Here is a 19,564-nt window from a genome sequence, read left to right on the forward strand (position 1 = left end):
CTGATCCTGACATGTAGGAGGAAAAAAAAGGAACGGCAAGCCAGGGGACTCTTTCAGCTTTTATGAGTTACGATCCTGATTAGGGGGAGGAGGGAGGGATTAACCCATTTGTGTGCTGCCATGGAGCTGACAGGAAGCTAGCATCCTCCTGTCACCCTAAGCTCAGTGTACCGCGAGCTACTGCTCGCGGTATACTGAGACGCCGCAGCTGAAACGGATCCGGATATTTATGTCTGGATCCGCCCAGCTGCGTGATTGACAGCTGGCTCTGCCTATCTAGAGGCAGAACCAGCTGTACCTGCCCCCTCCCCCGTCTGTTCTGCCAGTCAGTGCTGGTGATCGGAGCGGGGAGGGGGAGAATCCTTGCAGGGAGCCGTGAGTGACAGTCACGGCTCCCTGCAGGGGCATGATGGAGAAGTGATCGAGTGACGGTATGTGTTCTCTCACTTCCCGATCTATTGAGCCGACGTGTGACAGTTTCATTGTCACACGTCGGCTCGAATTATGAGGTTGAGTGAAAATCACTCACCCCATAGTTCTCCTTTAAAAAATAGTATATAATGTGTAGGTGCAATGAACGAGGAAGATTGAAATTTGGGTTAAACAAAGACGTAGCAAAAATAGCAAAATTGCTCCGGTCCCCGATAACTAAAACTATTTTCTGCAGCTGTCACCAAGGGGTTAAGCTACACGTCATGTCGCTGGGTGAATGTAAGTTATTGGTGTGAATGTACTGTATTGCTATGCGGCGCTGCAGTGCAGGGTTAATTCTACTCCCCACCAAAAAAAAGCAATTTGTTTTTTATATATTTTGTATAAAATAAAGTATATTTTTCCAAGAAAAATAAAACTGCTTTACACAGGTCCCCTACACAAAACCAGCATTTAACATGTGCAGTGCCGGGGTAAGCCTACTGTAACAGTAGTACAGTTTTTGGTAACTGGAGATAGGCTTTGAATGAGCTCTAGTAATGTGCATCAGATGGTAAGCAGAGTGTGCTCTGCTGGTACATTCCTCAGCCTGTGCTTGCATGCAACCAGATCAGTCACCTCCCTTATAACTATTTTAATCATCTGAGGAGAGGAGAGGGAGGGGCTTCTCCGATATTTTGTGGGTGGCGCCGCCCAATGACAGGGACAGAGGGAGTCCAGCGAGCCCCCTCCTCCCAGTACAGTTATGCGGAGCTCTGCTCTCCGACACACAAGCTCCCATTCTGTATCTTTCCGTCCGGCCGATCGGTGCCATCAAACTTTCTGCATCCCACCCGGCTGGCTCCCTTCTCATATCTCTTATTAAAGTTTTCCAAACTTGGCCAATTTAAAAGACAGCTGAGAAGATGGCGGATACAAGCCTGCAGATAGTCGAGCAGCCCACCGTCATCCCTGACACCCCTCCAGGGGAGGCTTCAGACAGCGAGCCCATCAAAGCCGATCAGATCAATGGCGTGCTGGTCCTGAGCCTGCTGGACAAGATCATCGGAGCCGTGGACCAGATCCAGCTGACCCAGAATCAGCTGGAGGCCAGGCAGCAGGAGATGGATAACGCGGTGACCAGCATTCAAGGGGAACTGACCAAGTTGACCAAGTCCCATGCCACCACCAGCAACACGGCCGTGAAACTCCTGGAGAAGGTGAGGAAGGTGAGCGTCAACGTGAAGACGGTGAGACACAACCTGGAGAGGCAGCAAGCCCAAATCAAGAAGCTGGAGAGCAACGAGTCGGAGCTGCTGAGACGGAGAAACTTCAAAGTTATGATTTACCAGGTGAGAGCTGTGTGTCCACCTGTGTGCCTGCTGTCATCCTTTCTTCACCCCTGGTGCTCACCTCCACACCTACTGTAGCTTCGTCATGTCATCAGATCTCATCACTTGTCATCCATCGGATGGCTGAAACATAGCTGCATGCATCCCAAATAATAAAATGTATCTGCATCACTCTTCCCAATGTCAAAAGTTAAAGTAAGCACATAAGGCCAGCCATCATCAGTAGTTCTATACATTATAGGAGGAATTTGATGATGATCAGAATTTTTTATTCATCTCATTGCTCTTATCTTTAATTCAATCCTGCAAAAAGCAATTGAACTGCTAGTGAAATACGATCACTGGTTTCAATCAGAATATTGAAACAATAAAATAGATGCATATGGTTATAATTACTGTCCATCTCTATGATTACTAGGTGTGCCAACATCTGTTTTTTCACTGTTATAAAGCCTGCCCATACACTACACATTGCCAACGGCACCTAGTATGTACTGCTTCTTTTATCTGGTATGCCATCTCCATTGTTACCAAGTGTTCTGACATCTGTACCCTGCCTTCATCTAGTACGCCATAGTACGTCACTACTTGCCACCTCTTACATATTCCCAGTTTAACTAAGTGTGCCATCATCTGTACCACTGCCTTCTTCTGCCACGCCAGTACTTTTCTTATATATTTCCATTTTACCGAAGCGTGATGGCATCTGTACTACTGCCTTTATCTGGTATACCAATCCATTCCACTTCTTGCAACATCTGTACCGCTGCCTTCATCTAATATGCAATAGTACGCCTGTACTTTCAACCTCTTATGTATTCCCATGTTTAAGTGTGCCAACATCTGTGCCACACCCTTCATTTAGTATGCCAGTACTTTCCACCTCTGACATAGCTCCAATTTAACAAAGTGTACCACTGCCTTCATCTGGTATGCCAGTAATTTCCACCTCTTACATATCTACATTTTATCTAAGTGTTTCAACATCTGTGCCGCTACTTTCAGCTGGTATGCCAGTAATTTCCACCTCTTACATAGCTCCATTTTAACTAAGCGTGCCAACATCTGTGCCATACCCCTCATTTAGTATGTCATTGCTTTCCACCTCTTTCATATCTCCATTTTAACGAAGTGTGCCAACATCTGTACCACTGCCTTCATCTGGTATGCCATTACTTTACACCTCTTACATAGCTCTAGTTTAACGAAGTGTGCCAACATCTGTACCACTGCCTCCATCTAGTATGCCAGTGCTTTCCACCGCTTACATATCTCTATTTTAACTAAGTGTTTCAACATCTGTGCCGCTGCTTTCAGCTGGTATGCCAGTGTTTCTAACCTGTACAAACTACCCCCCTCTCACTACATAAAGGATAAGGTGCATCATGTTAAGGCAGCCCATTTTTTTTTGAATGGACTACCAATGCACCACAACCCACTAAAAAAAAAAGGAACGTTTTGTTTTTTTTCAGTGCAGTTTACCACAACCCACAGGGGCACCCATCTTTGTACTGTGCTGCACTGAAATACCCAAGTGTTGAAATCAATGTGCACGGAATATTGGGGGTGCCATTTGCAGTAAGCCAATGGATCATCATGACAGTAAAGGGACTGACATATTCAAAAGGAGGCCAGCAATAGCAGACTCCATACTTTTTCTCTACAGGTTTCCTTTGACAGTACCAATACTAACTATCTCTACATATCATATAGTGTACTGTCATATTTATGATCATTGCAATAAACCCACTTCTCACACTATATTTAATCTGATATATGTTTAATTTATTTGCCGGATTTAAGGAGTGACGACTTCTTTCACATCCACAATCTCACATCTTTGTAAGTTCAGCAGGTATAGTTTACTGGCGCACGTGCCTCTTCCACGCCCTTCACCCTGTAAATGCTGAATAGAACTAAAGCACCCTGAAGAACACTGAAATACCCAACGTACACTTAAAAAAACACCCTTTTAGTGGTTCTGCACCCAGACTACAAAGGTTAACTTCTCATTTATGGGAATGGGGAAAAGGACTCGAAAAAAGGAAATAAAATTGCATAGGACGTCATAGCTGTTAAAATGAAAGGTCTTATTGGAGCAAACTGTATTTTTGTGGTTCATTAATTCATTAAAGTAGATGTAAAGGGCCCATTCAGACCTTGGTGCCCTGGTGTGTTGTTTTGCGTGTTAATGTGCATTGCATTAAGGCAGCCAATTACAATTATGGATTGTCGGTGTGGTAGTGCACTAAATGTCCCAAAAAACGGACAGACAGTTTAGGCAACACAAAGTGTGGTAGCATGTTATAGTTGTGGTACGCTGCAGTGCGTTGGAGCTCCGTTAGTGAGTTAGGGAGGCATTCAAATCGAATGCCACTGCAACATGCTAATACATGCAATATACATTAATGCACCACAGCGGGAAAAGTGTGTTTCGGTCCTGAATGACATTTTGTAAAGCGTTATGTATCGTAAACAATATACATTTTTATAAATAAAATATTGTTTTCACCTTTTTTAGCCAGTGCTATTGATCTGCAGCCTCTTGTCAGGCTCTTCCTGTCTCTATGCATGTTCTCCAGTGATCTCTGCATGAAGTTTCTCAGGGCCGGTTTTCTGAGGGTGACAACAATGAAACATGCCTCTGCAATGTGCATTGGCACGGCCACTTGTAGTACTCTCCATCGGGAATGTGGGTGAGAGGCCATTTGGAAACAGGACGTTGTCACCCTGTAACACGACCTGTAACAAGACCTTTTTTTGGCCAGGTCAGCAGGTATACATTTTATTTAAATAGGAATAGCTGTTATACAATAAATATAGATTCAAACGTAAATAGAAATGTTGAAAGTGACTTTTGAATTTACATTAACATTGTTAAAACTTGTATAAGATTTTAGCAATTGGGGTTAGAGCTGCTTTAATATTAGTTTTTGCTTACTAATGAATTGTAAATATTTATCTCTGTTATTGAGATCTAAGGCCGCGTTCATACTTGCTGCGCACATGAACATGTGTGAAATCGTGCAATTGTATGCACATTCACAAAAAGACACGCCACACTCGTGATGGCAGAATTTGTTAATGGCACCCCAAATGCGGCAGGCAAGATGAACAGTGAAAAAAACAAGCGTAATGCGCAACTCAATCTGCTGCATAAGCTTCTTTGCCGCTCTTGTTGTACGTACTCAGCCCATTGAAATGAACGGGATGACCTATGTTGACGCACGACAAGAGTGAATTGGGCCTAAGCCACACTTGTGATATGTTGATCAATAACAGGTGCATGACATCAACAAATTCTACAGCGTAACCAGATGTGTCTTTGCGTGCTAAAAATGATGTGCCGTTCCAGTCCTAAATGTTTGCTGAAGTAATCATTAGATAAAAAATTCACAGTTGTTATTGTGTTCATTCTCTTAAAAATAAATTCAGTTTAGAAGGAAAGACTTGCGTACTGTAATGGAGCTCAGGTATGGTTTGCCTACCACTGATTTAGAAAATAGGTATTATTTTTTCGTTGTTGTTGACCGAAAATCTGCCCGTTTATGTCCAGCAATGCAAACCATCGTGGTTGACTTAGTAAGTGAATGTCTTAGGCCTCATTCACACTGACAGTGTCAACCTTGCATTTATATGCCTTTAGATCACATTTCTAAACGCATATAAATGCATGTAGTTGATTTTCAATGGTATAATTGCGACTTTAAGTTTACCTGCATTTAATTTAACTGCATGTAGACAAAATAGAATTGTGTGCGTTCAGGATCTAATGAAAGGCTCTAAATGCAGCTAAACTCATGTAAATGCAGCTTGAGGGCTTGTTCACACCATTTTCTGGTCCAGATCTGGTGCAGATCTGTAGACGCGGTGCTATGTGTGCAGCGCGTTTTTTACGCGTTTTTACCGTGTTCCGGGCCCGTTCCAGTTCCTTTTTTTGTGTGGAGTAGGGCTATCAGCTGTTAACTGCAGTGTGGTGCATTTTTGGCGTGCTCTCGTTGCGTTTTTGGTTCGTTCGTGCGTTTCTGGACCGGAGAAAATGTGAAATGCAGTATTTTTTCTGTCCGGACCGGAACGGACTGCCCTGGTGAGGAGCCCATAAAACACATAGGGATACAGAATCCAGACATCGTGTGAACAAGCCCTTAAGCAGGGACATCTAAACACAGGATAAAGTGATCTGAGAGGCATTGAGGCTGTGTTCACACCTAGGCGTTCGTAACGCTTTCCGAAGGCTACTTGGCTGTATCCCAATGGAAACGCGTGGCAAAAACGCCCCAAAGAAGCTCCTGTACTTCTTTGGGTGTAGCGCGTTTTGTAGCGCGTTCATACGGCCTGTAATACGCCCAGTTGTGAACCATACCCATAGGAAATAATGGGATTTCGGTGTTTGAGCGTTTTGCAGAGCGTTCAAACGCGCTACAAAATGCCCAGGTGTGAACCAGGCCTAAAGTTGTTTATACTTCCCAGGTAACTACTCCTGCATTTCGAAAACATGAACACAGGGGTCCTGTCATTGTCAGTATAGCGAACCTTAACAATTTACTGTTACATGCTCAGCTAAAGGCTTGTTAGATATTATGATGAAGCCTTTAGCTGATCATAATATTTAGCTCTGGTATAAATCAGTGCTGTCCCTCTAATTATAACTTGATCTACTAATAAGTTGCTATTTACTGTTTATTTGTATTGAACCTCTAACATAGCAAGTTCAGTGTTATCCAGCTCACTAAAGGGTCATTGAGTATTTACAGAGTTAAAGGGTGTGGAAGAGGCATACATTCAAAAAAAAAAGCATCTGATGATTTGCAAGTCCAAATCACATGTAAGGATACCTTATATTATGACACAGTATTTAGGATAATGTCTCGCTATGCCTGTTTCATATATGTTTGATGTAAGCTGGTGGGCACATGTGGATCTTGCATTTATAGTACAGTAGGGAAGCACATTACACAGCTTGTCACTATGTTTCCCAGCATGCATTGCAGTTCATATTAGTGTCATAGCAAAATGTCAACTATGAGTGGCATGGAGCATGTACATTCTAGAGTAGTACTGTAGCCACAGCCGATCCAGCAAAGAACAGATCGTTAATCTTTACTGACATAGACAGCAAACGATTAAAAACCAACATTTGTTATTGGCATCCATCTGTTGCATCTATCAAATACATTTTCTACCGTTAACATTCAGGAACATAAAGTCTTTCTCCAGTTAAAAAAAAAACCCTCCCTATTGCAGTGGGGCTATCCCTGCACTGCAAGGGTTAACTGCTTGTTTTTTTTGTCTAGGGGGATTCTGTAAAGCACTTTTACTTACCTGATCCCACTGGTTCCAAGACCGGCACCCGCAGCCTCTGACCACCCCTCTTTCCTGGCGGTTGGAGGCCTACTAATGTTATATCGTCTAATGCAGGGTCTCTGCATTATACATGAGAATAGTAAAGTATGTCACCAGCACACCATGGTTAAATCTTCAAGCAGTGATGAACTAAATTGTGGCTGCACACACATCTTGTCACATTGCAATTAGCTTGATTAGATTAGATTGAACCATGGTGTGCTGGTGACTACCCCATACCTGCAGAAAAGGAAGACAATCACATGCTCCCCCTTACCTGCAGAAAAGGGAGGCAGTCATATGCTCCCCAATACCTGCAGAAAAGGGAGGGAGTCACATACTCCTTTATACCTGCAGAAAAGGCTGTCAGTCACACATTTCCCTTATTAGGGAGCTTTACCTTGTCCTGGTGACCGTTATCACTGAGAAAGAAAGTGAAAGAAAATTCCAAACTTTGAGTTTTCACTAGAGCAGGAATAGAGGGAAAATCATCCAATGGGGACACTAGTTCAGACAACTGTCAAAGTGAGGTTTTCCCTCACTTTGAGGACAACATCCTGTTTTGGCTATGGGGCAGGAAGTAAAGGCAAATCTCCCCAATGTGACAGATTTAAAACCCTACCCTACTCTATCCAAACTGAAAAAAACCTTTTCGGGTTTAGTTCTACTAAAGTGAACCTGTTACCATGGGCATAGCTTAGGTTCACTTGAAAGATTTGCCTACATTTGTTAGCCTGATATGGCTAACATTAGGTAAACCTTCTTCTCCTAAAGTGATTATTGAGTAGATATGAGCATAGCTTTGAATATCTGCTGTTTTTGAGCACATCATTTTTATAATTGATTTTTAGAATAGCAAATGTCAGTTTGTACTGCCCAACCAGTCCTTAGTGGTCCAACCAGCAGCATTCCCAGTATTGCCATTAGTAAGGACTTTTTGAGCGTGCTAGAAAATTCGCGCAATTAAAAATAACATTATCTAGAAAAGTTGTCTGCTGAATAAGAAAAAACATTTGACGCTTTTTTGTATCATTTTGTTGTGATTGGAAGGAATTTTCGTGCATGCTGCAAGATTTCTTATAATTGACCATACACATTTTTGCTTCTTTGAAATGCTTATTAAAATGTGTTTGCTGTACATATACTGCAGGATTAAACAAGAGAAGCTTGTTGCACAGGGAATAAATGACATGGGTACATTACAAATTAGCACATCACTTTCAGTCTGATACGTCAGTGGTGACAATTGTTTGCTGGCTGTCAAGATGTCTCTTAGTTCACATGTTCCGGAAAGGCAATGGTTGTACTGGCAATAATGAACCAATGAAAACGTGAACAATAAATTACCAAGGTGGTCGGACCTGTGGGACTACGGATTTGGGAACAGTGGGAATTACGTGAAGCTATACAAACCAAGATATTTGTGATCATTTACCAATGATATAGAGCAGGGGTATTGAATTAAAATTCAAGGAGGTCCGGTGAGCAAAATTTTCATTGAGTCAAGGTCCGAATCGCGGTTCAGACAGAATAGCCACTCAGCCCATGTCTGCACCGCGGTCCACCATTTAGGCTGCATTCACGCCAGCAGCTTCACTGCAGAGCACAACTGCTGACAGTTTAACCAGACATGGCTGATGCATCAATCCTGGCACATCACACTTTTTTTTGTTGGAACTTTATTGAAATGTCATAAGTGACATTTCATAAAGTTCTATTGGCACACCTCAGTATAATGCGGTTGTACCACATCGAGGCTGGCTTCACTGAAAAAAAAGTACAGTATCCATCAGAGTGCCCCTTACATTGTTTGTCCCCTTCAAAGTGCTTCCTCACATTGTTTGTCCCCATCAGAGTGCCCCCTTACATTGCTTGTCCCCATCAGAGTGCCCCCTTACATTGCTTGTCCCCAACGGAGTGCCCCCTTACACTGGTTGTCCCAATGGGAGTGCCCCCCTGCAATGACTGTCCCCATGGGTGTGCCCCTTACACTGGCTGTCCCCATGGGAGTGCCCCCTTACACTGGCTGTCCCCATGGGAGTGCCCCCTTACACTGGCTGTCCCCATGGGAGTGCCCAATTACACTGGTTGTCCCCATGGGTGTGCCCCCTTACACTGGTTGTCCCTATCGGAGTGCTCCCTTACACTAGCTGTCCCCATCAGAGTGCCCCTATACTGTCCTCACATGTTCCTTTGGGGCACCTTAGCTTGGAGATGAAGTCAGCAGACACAGCCAGGAGTTGGAGCTGGGCAGCAGAGCCAGGGGGTGGAGCTGGGAGGAGCCGTAGGCAGAGAAGGGAGCCTGGAAGCAGAGCCAGGGAGTGTAGATGGGAGATGCCGGGGGTGGGACTAGGAGGAAGATACTGTTCCACCCTCTTCAGTGCTCACCGGGACACTGGCTGTCATTGGTGACCGCGGTCCAGGCAGACCATCCGTTCAGTCCGTATCCGGACTATAAAGTGCCCCCTTACATTGCTTGTCCCCAACGGAGTGCCCCCTTACACTGGTTGTCCCAATGGGAGTGCCCCCCTGCAATGACTGTCCCCATGGGTGTGCCCCTTACACTGGCTGTCCCCATGGGAGTGCCCCCTTACACTGGCTGTCCCCATGGGAGTGCCCCCTTACACTGGCTGTCCCCATGGGAGTGCCCAATTACACTGGTTGTCCCCATGGGTGTGCCCCCTTACACTGGTTGTCCCTATCGGAGTGCTCCCTTACACTAGCTGTCCCCATCAGAGTGCCCCTATACTGTCCTCACATGTTCCTTTGGGGCACCTTAGCTTGGAGATGAAGTCAGCAGACACAGCCAGGAGTTGGAGCTGGGCAGCAGAGCCAGGGGGTGGAGCTGGGAGGAGCCGTAGGCAGAGAAGGGAGCCTGGAAGCAGAGCCAGGGAGTGTAGATGGGAGATGCCGGGGGTGGGACTAGGAGGAAGATACTGTTCCACCCTCTTCAGTGCTCACCGGGACACTGGCTGTCATTGGTGACCGCGGTCCAGGCAGACCATCCGTTCAGTCCGTATCCGGACTATAGTCCGTCATTTGCAGACCCCTGATGTAGAGACTGTTAACTTTGCAAACTCAATATCCACTTTGCAAAAAATTGAATGTTGGTAAATAAGGCAAACCTATAATCACTTTTAATACCCAATCACGTGTAAGGAAAATTAAAAATAAGGATTTTTTCCTAGCACATGATTGGGTATTTAAACTGAATACAGCTTCACCTTATGCACTACAATTCAGTTTGCAAAGGAAAAAGCCTTTGCTCTGGTCTGTATACTGAAAAAGTGGTCAATAACATCTGCAACAGATAATATGGGAATGGGATCCAAGAAAAAGGAACCAGAAAGGAGGTTTGGCGCCCGTATTGGAAGAAAAGTGCTTTGGAGGCTAAACTTCACACAATTATAGTATATTTTTAACATAAAATACACCTTCAAAATGTTTTGTGGCTGCTTTTTGGCCACTTCCTCAGCACATGGGTGTGTAATACACTACTTTAAGAGGGCAGGAGCATTAATGTCTATGGAAGCCTCTGCAAATCTAATTCCCATTTCCATTTCCATGGATCCCATCCCTTATTGTGTATATTATAATGCCAGATGTGGAACTCTATTTTGTGCATGGCCATCCAGATGACCGTGACCAACATTAAAGGAGAACTATGGGGTGAGTGTTTTTCCCCATAGTTCTCCTTAGGGTAACGGGAGAACACAAACTAGCGTCCTCCCGTTACCCTAAGCTCAGTATACCGCGAGCTACAGCTCTCGGTATACTGAGACGCCGCAGCCGGAGCGGATCCCGACTTAGATGACGGGATCTGCCCAGCTGCGTGAGTGACAGCTGGCTCTGCCTATCTAGAGGCAGAGCCAGCTGTACCCGCCTCCTCCCCCGTCCGTTCCGCCAGCCAGCGCTGGTGGATCGGAGGGGGGAATCCAGCCCCTCCCCCTGTCACGGCAGAGAGCCGTGACAGGATCGAGAGGTGAGCGAACCCGCTATGTGTTCGCTCACCTCCCGATCTACTGAGCCGACCTGCGACAGTCTCATTGTCACAGGTCGGCTGGAACTATGAGGTGAGTGAAAAGCACTCACCTCATAGTTCTCCTATAAGTGCCTCCTCATATTCCCCTGAGGCTCAAAACAGGTTTCTAGACCCTGACGGGGTATCTTGCAAGCATACGGATGTGCGTATACTTGCTTTTTATAATATCATATTCTGCATACTGCCACACTCAGAAAGTTCTCTCTCGTGGTCCCTTGTCCTTCTTTTTCTATAGGTGGGGAGTGTATCTTTAAATCTGCAACAGATGATTTACAGAATATGTATCCTGGCTGTAAGGACTCATGCACATGGGTGTATTAAAATACTCCAACCTATGCATGTCATGCAATTTTGTGTGTACTTACACACGTTTATATTTGCATGTTTAGAGGCTTATACATGTAAACGAATTCTATTGACTAGAATATTCATTTATACTAGTCACTAGAATACATTTATTATACACATGCATTTACACATGTATGTCCATGAATTATGCCAGTCAGCTCCTCTCTGAATGCAGGTTTGTACAATGTTATTTTTATGCCACCGACCGCTGCACTAAAGCACGGATCTAAACACCCCAATGTGCATGGAACCATTAGCTATAGCTATAAAAAAAAAAAAATGCCTCTAAAAGCGGAATTTTTTTTCTGTCTGTGTGCATGAGGCTAAATGATGATGAAAATTACTTCTTTAATGGCACAGATGTCTCTGGAGTGTTAACGTGTAGAGCTGTCTAGAGCTGTGTGTTTATTAGCACTATGGTTTATATTCTTTCCCAGCTATACTGAAGTGTGCACTAAATTGCTCAGTGTTGTGTGGAGGGCTGTGACACATACTGTAAATTTCTTACCACAATGTCCTAGTACTCCGTCCTGCCAAAACTATTTCTTATCCTTTTAGGGGCTATTGATGTAGGCGCATAATGCTGCTGTAACCAATGAAATGCTTTACAGCTTCCACATATTAATATCTTGTCAGAGTTGGAGAGAGAGCTGTAGGTAAAACAGCCTGCTGCCCCTTATATCCAGTTCTAAAGATTTGTCCATAGTTTTTAGGTATGTTCAACCACACAGTAAAATTGTATCTCATTCTGAAGGCTAGAGTATTATGTTGTCAATGTTCCCTGGACATGTTCATTGTAGAACAGCATTTATTTTGCATTTAATTGTTATTTATTTAGCAGTGATAATTTTACACAGTGCCTTACATACTGTGCATTACCTGCACTTAAAGAGCTTACAGTCTAAGGTCCCCATCTCACATGCATGCATACATGTACAAAGGGCCACATCAGTCCCGGCTCTTAAGGAGCTCAATGCCAAAGGTCTCCATCGCACATGCAAACATACATGCACACACATACTGGGGCTAATTTAGACAGGAGGCAATTAACCTACTAAGTCTTTGGAGTGTAAGAGTAAAATAGAGCACCACACAAGCACAGGGAAAAAATGCACACTCTATGCAGCTAGTGTTCTGATAGGGATTCAAACCATGGACACCAGAGCTGCAAGGCAAAAGTGCTAACCACTAAGGGCCCGTTGATGCCAATTCCAGTGCGTTCCAGCATGGTCAGCTGCTGGATTGCATACTGTGAGCCTTCCTGTGTCCTGGGGCAGGAGGGAACGTGGCGGTGCATTCTAGTCAATGGCACCGCAGCCACATCCCCTCCGCCCCCCTTGCCATTGAACCAATAGAGCTAACCATGCTGGAACATACTGGAATTGGTGTGAACGGGCAATAAACCACTATGTTGCCCACGTAAGTGGTGTGGTGCACAGCAAACTTACAAACTCCAGCTCATCAGTGAAGAGTTCCTGGAAGTTATTTTAGAATGTTGGCAAATATGCTAACATCATGGTTTAAAAAGTATCTATACCCTAGTTTCTGGTTGTCAATATGCTTAAAGACTAACTCCAGAATTTTTTTTAGTTTTCGATAGTGGGGTAGAGTTAACATTTCTGTCAGGTTTTTATTTCTGTTAGTGACTCTAGGGTTTCTTTCTTTTTTTAATGTCGCTGTGATACCTGTACAAGAAGTGGAGGGTGCCGCTGTCAATGGACAGGAATTCATGGACGGCAAGAAAAATACATAAGTGCATGCACAATTATATTTGACCTGACTGTGATATGCCAAACCAGTCTGTGTGGTCAGTGTACGGGTGGGTATCTGTGTCAGGGGTGGATGGACAGTCAGCAGTACCTAAATGTTAGTGCAGATATCTGCTCGGTTGAAAAGAGGTGACCACATTCCATCATAAGCCTAGTCTAACCAATGAGGGTTTGGGCAGGAGGTGACCCCAACACATCTACAGCTTAAGTTAGCCAATCAAGGGAGAGCAGGAGGAGACCCCAATACATCCAAAGACCTGCTTAAACATTCAGGGGGACACAGAATGCAAACCCTGGTCAGCCTATTGGGGGAGGCCGGGAGGTAGCCCTACTACATATCCAAAGCTCAAGCCTAGAGGTACTCTCCCATCACTCTAGGAAGCACAACCACATTCCTGGCCAGGCTGCTCTGCTCTGCTAGTCCTGGACATTTTTCGACACTCATTGTGAGCTGCCATGTGAGAGACCATGGACAAGACCAGTGTGAGTCTGGCGGACAGCACGCTCCTCCCCCACTCCCTACCCCTGCAGAGTAGCAAAAGGAAGACAAGTTTTAGGGGTTGACGGGGGTGGCCGTCACTGGACAGCCATCGGGTTAGTTGGATGTGTGGTGTTCCCTTGTGATCCTGTGGAAGCTGCGGAGGAGAAAACTGAGTGAACCCTGCCCACCCTGTGCTGTGAATGGTGCGCCTTTACAGTACTTCCCTGCATGGGACTCCAAGCTTCCAAGCTGAACCTGGGCTCCTCTGCTGACCCGCATGGGAAGGCTGGCTGTACAACCCTATCTGCAACCCTAAAAACAAGGCTTATAAAACATTACCACATATTACATTATTTATATCTATCAGAGATCTTTTTACACTTTTATCAAATTAAAGAATAAATTTAAAAGACCAGCAGGGCTATTCACAAAAGGCTAACGAGCTTGGAGAAGGCAGGAGAAGTGAACAATTTAGGCCAAAATAGCTGATTTGGAAAAATTCTCCAATTCAGATCACTTTCCAGTACCTCTATTTTGGCCTAGATTATTCACTTCTGCCTTCTCTAAATTCTTCACCCTTTTGTGAATAATCCTGTAGATTTTCCTTTCATTAACCCTATGTAGACGTTCAGTACTTCCAAATAGACATATCTGTCCTGCTCGTGAACAGTCATCTCTATACTCTACAGCCTGGGGGCATGCATTCCGCTACATCATTGTCCCATCCCATAGCGGTTAATAGCAGCATCTGTACTGTGCATAAACTACACATAATCCCAGCTGCAGAATCTACCAATGAATCACACAACAGAAAGATATTTTCTTCCTTGTTATTTAACGCTGCATGTTTGTAAGGACCTCTGCCAAAGGGATGAGTGCATTCTGGTATTCTGTGACTCATTGCTGAACAGTGGGTGTATAATCATTCCAAAGAATGGGGAGTGCCCTGGAGCACTGGAATGGGGTGCGACACCAGGAGCTATGGCTTCTCCAACAAATATCCTTGAAAAAATATTCTGAAACTGATGATTTTCATGCTCAGAGTAAGAGAGTCTCCATACATAACATTTTTCTCTAAGCATTCGTTTAGGTTAAATGTCAATGCATGCAAGTAAATCGACTGCAGATCATGCAAACACAATGATACTGTTCTCATGTGCACAGTGCAGTAACCATTAACGTCCATCCAGTGTTAAAGGTTCCTACAGATGTAAGTGTTTAATCTTATGTCGGCCCCTCTCTGACCCTGGCAGATATGCCCTGGCAGGTCAATCTTGGCTGGGTGGAATTTAAACTAGCCTCTACTGGTTAAACATACAGGTTCTCATCATAAGGCTAAGTGCAGGCCTTCTGCTATATCAGGGAGCCGGTTTACTACAATTAGGAAAAATTAGAATGTTTGAGGTTTCCCACACCGGATCTGATAAGCTCCCTGAATGCTGCTCACAGTACTCCTAGTACATATCTGTACTGGAATGGCAGGAACTTGGAGCATGTGTTGGCTGCCTTAACTGAGAATAAAGGCATTGGGAACACTGATTTTAAATACACAATTGTGATATTTGCTTGTAATGTTTGCCGCCACCCTCCCATTTGTATAACCTACATGCTTGATGTTCTATCTTCCTGTGTACTACAGCTGTCTGGACTGGTGCTATACTTTTGTAGGAACGTTCTTCCGAAAATCTCATCACAACATTTCGACAATGCCATCAGAGACTTAATATCGTTTGAAATATAATTTTGTTTTGCCATTCAATTTTGAAACAATAGGAGTTTCTCAAGCTATAATAACATTCACTGTTAGAATTTTGTGTGTTCAAGAAACATTTTCTGATCAGCTCCTTCAATTTTTTTCAAAGCTGTGGTAAAAAATTATCATCAATATGACCCTATTAACTATTAGAAAATCGAGCAAACGTTCCAAAAACAAATTTTCTCGAACAAAATTCTACTGGTGTATGGCCAGCTTTAGTACCACTGGGACGCCATGCTCCAAGTGACTAACAGTGTAAGGCACAACCGTACATGTTTATGTATTTTTAAAGTTGTCTAACCACCGCTGGAAATTTTATGGTTATTATATCACCAAATCTAGTGGTGGTAGAGGTGGTGGAGTACTGCTCAGAAGAGTCACAAGACTCACTGTAGTGTTACTAACATGCTGCCATTTCCTTTTTCTTGCCAGGTTCTTGATTAGTATGCTGCACACCCTGGAGGAAATAACCAGCGTTTTGCACATATTGCCTCTAATTATAACAATTAATTGATAAATGGCATCAAGATTAGTTTTTGTGTGACAGGACTTTGACATTATTTGATGGCAGACAGTACCCTTTTTCTTTAAACTGAACCCAAATGATAAGCACACATCTGAGTGTTTATCATATTTTGAATGTTTATTATTCTTTGTCATGGCAGGCATGAGTCATAGAAATGGCATGTAGTTCTTTGCTATGAGAAGAAAAAGAACATTCAGCTTTCATATTTTATAGTAAATTATTCTATTAGTCATGGCATTCACAACCACCGGTCACACGGTAAATATTATGAGTTAGAAGAAAAAGATGCTTTTGTTTTGATTCATGTTATATTTAGATTTTAAGACTTTTTTGGATAATAGGTTTGGTGCCTTTTCGTGTTGTCTATGGCAATTCTACCACTGAGCAGCTCAGGGTTAATATTACATGGAGGGTAGATGAAAAGCCCTGGACACTGAGCTTATCCATCCATCAAGCACCATTTGTTTTCTTAGTTATAAATAGAGAGGGGAAAGCTAAGAACCCCTGACAGTTTTTGTTTTTTTTACATCTGTGGTTCAGTTAACTTTCGCTTCCTGTCCTGTTGACAACCTTTTAACAGACAGGAAGTGAGTGAAAAGTCTCCATCAGCAGCAAATACAGAAAAAAAGGGGTTTCTTTAGTATGGTAAGGGTATACTAGAACCCCTGTCAGATTTTTTTTTCTGTCGGTGTCCCTGGTGCAGATTAATTTCCTGACTGGTGAAACTGTTAGTTCTAATCCTTCCCCTCACTATCCAAAACTAGACAAAAAATGTTTGGCTTGACAAACACTTTAAAAGTTTCATAGAGACTATTGCTTTCAGTCAGAGAGACACTATCTGGTAGACATGCAGCGTGATAAGAGGATGAGCAGAATTTTTAAAGTCACAGTCCAGCTTTTTCAAAATAAATAAATATAAATTAACACACATTAATAAAAGAAAAAGATGTGCATTTTTTTTTTTGCATCATTTGTACCTGCTGATTTGGCTCCCGGAGACGCTTCCTCCCAGCAGCGGCGTAGCGTGGGGGGGCACGTGAAGGGGGCGGCGGCAGGGCCAAATTTCCCAGGGAGTGGCAGGGATTCCTATCACCTGGGCCATGAGGTACCCGGGCGTCGGGATACCCCCGAGTCAGGAAGTTTGTGTGCGTCGGGCAGAGTAAAAAAAAAGTAGAAAATAAATAAAAATTACAATAATAAAAAAGTTAAAAAAGAAAATGTCATTAACCCTGCTGCCCCCCGCCATCTGGTTGCCATTATCCATTGGGGGGGCATTGAGGAACCTGGCCTTGGAGTAGTAGAGAGAAAAGATCCGGCCCTGGGTGCAGGTCTGAAGGGGGAGTCACTGGCTAACGCTCCCTCCGCCGCAGTTTCTGCCAGGCCGGCCACACAGTTTCTGCCAGGCCGGCCACACTGAACTATCATGAACAACCGCCTCCCCACATGCTGGGGCCTTGCAGATGCCTTGTTTTTGTGATTACAGAGCCGAAGGTTCACCAGTGGTGTCAGGAGGGACGCAGGAGGAGAGGTGAGCTTTGCTTCTAAAAATCACTGGCCTCATAAGTCAATTGGGGAGAGGGGAGACGAGTTGGCACAGTGGCAGGGGGAGAGCCGGGGGCTCAGTGGACACATAGGCGGTGGGGGGAGAAGAGAGACGTGGGCACAGTGTCAAGTAGAGAGCTGCCCAAGGCTAATGTCGGTGGCAGCAGCAGGGGGAGAGGTCAGGTGAGCTCTATACCCCATAGCTGGGATGAAAAGTCAAGTGAGCTCTGTACCCAAAACTGGGATGAGAAGTCCAGTGAGCTCTGTACTCTATAGCTGGGATGGGTGGTCAGGTGAGGTCTGTACCCCATAACTGGGATTGAAGGTCAGGAAAGCTCTGTACCCCATAACTGGCATGGGAGATCAGGTGAGCTGTGCACCGCATAGCTGGGATTGAAGGTCGGGGGAGCTCTGTACCCCATAGCTGGGATGGAGGATTAGGTGAGATCTGTACCCCATAGCTGGGATTGAAGGTCAGATCAGTGGCAGATCCAGGGGGGAAGGGTGGCAAAAGGGCAGTTTTTGCAGGTGGATATGGGGACATTTTCATGAATACCTAGAAGCAGCCCATCAATGAAGAGCAGGTGTGGGCCGTGTGCTACCAGTGTGCTCAGGAACTAACCCAGAGCTCCCTGGCACCGTGGACCAGGGTATAGGACCCAGCACCAGTCCTCCTAGATGATGGTGTTCTGCATTGCTGTATAATGTATTGCTGGGATTTGTAGTCCTCTATAGCTGGTGGTATTCTGCATTGCTGTATAATGTATTGTTGAGATTTGTAGTCCTCTATAGATGATGGTATTCTGCATTGGTGTTTAATATATTGCTGGGATTTGTTATCCTCTATACAGTGGCAGAACTACCAGGGTCACAGCAGTTGCAGCTGTGACAGGGCCCTAGCATTTTACTCGGTATAACATTTCTGTAACATGGAAGTGAGGAAGTATGAATGGACTACAAATGCAGTGACTAGGGTTGCCACCTGTCTGGGATTCACCCGGACAGCCTGGGTTTTAAGTATTGTTTGTGTTGTGTCTGTGTTTCAGGCTGAAACCCGGACACTAGATGTCAAGATGTCAGGCGGACAGGGGCAACGATGGGGTCCTAGTGTTCCAATTTGAGTGCATGGAGGAGGCACAAGACACTGAGAGACACTGGAATTCAGGGAGCAAGGAGGTGTCTGAAACTCAGGGTGCAGATAAGTCTTGAAGCACATATTCTCCTGGCCATATCTCCCCTGACTGTCTCCAAAAAAAAAATTGATGTGCAGCGCTAGTGTGTTCTGGTTTTGCTTGAAGAAAAGGCTGCAATCCCAGCAGTGACATCACTCGTACTCCATTGTACATGGTGGCAGATGAGACTCTCCACTCTCAGATTATTTGTGCCAGTCACAGTCACATTAAATTCACTGTGATTGGAGCCCACAGGAAAAAGAACCCTGCGATTGGGGTAGCTAGGGGTGGGTTGGGGATGTAACCATGTTTTACGTTTTACACTAAATATGGGTGTAACATGAAACATGGTTAGAAAGGTCAATTTGGCCTGTAAGCTGGAAGCAGACGCTACATATATAATTGGTAAATATATATGCTATGCACATATATAACTACAAACTGCACAGAATAACAAGCTATATAAAACATTAACACACAAATAACTACATAAAATTATTTGTTTCAAATGTAAATCTAAAAACATTCTTGTGTCTGATCCCTTATAAAGTTATTACCATAGTGAAGAACCTGATAAACACATGTAAAAAGAAAACTGTCTTTTGATTCAGTCCATTATTACTCAATAGATAATAATGTTTTATAGTGCTGTTGGAGTAAGAAAGTAATGGGCTTTGTTTATACATGTTGGAAAAGAAAACGTCTGTCGTTTGTTATAAATGTCTTGTTGCTTCAAACATGAGTCACTTTGTTCTAGTTTATAATAGAGTATTGTTTTTAGAGCATGTTAAGGCAGCAGAGTGTAGGCAGACATCTCCATTT

General features: G+C 44.1%; 1 protein-coding gene across 1 annotated transcript in view; it reads left to right on the top strand.

Moving 5' to 3' along the window:
* The first annotated feature begins 1,257 nt into the window (after window positions 1–1,257).
* Window positions 1,258–19,564, top strand: part of PTRF (polymerase I and transcript release factor) — a 55,486-nt gene continuing 37,179 nt past the window's right edge. Inside the window, exon 1 of the mRNA XM_018563876.1 lies at window positions 1,258–1,763. Coding sequence (XP_018419378.1) covers window positions 1,338–1,763 — 426 coding nt within the window. The 5' untranslated portion in view covers window positions 1,258–1,337. The remainder of the gene's footprint in view (window positions 1,764–19,564) is intronic.

Source organism: Nanorana parkeri, unplaced genomic scaffold (assembly GCF_000935625.1).
Source record: "Nanorana parkeri isolate BGI_ZX_2015 unplaced genomic scaffold, ASM93562v1 scaffold707, whole genome shotgun sequence".
Classification (NCBI taxonomy): Eukaryota; Metazoa; Chordata; class Amphibia; order Anura; family Dicroglossidae; genus Nanorana; species Nanorana parkeri.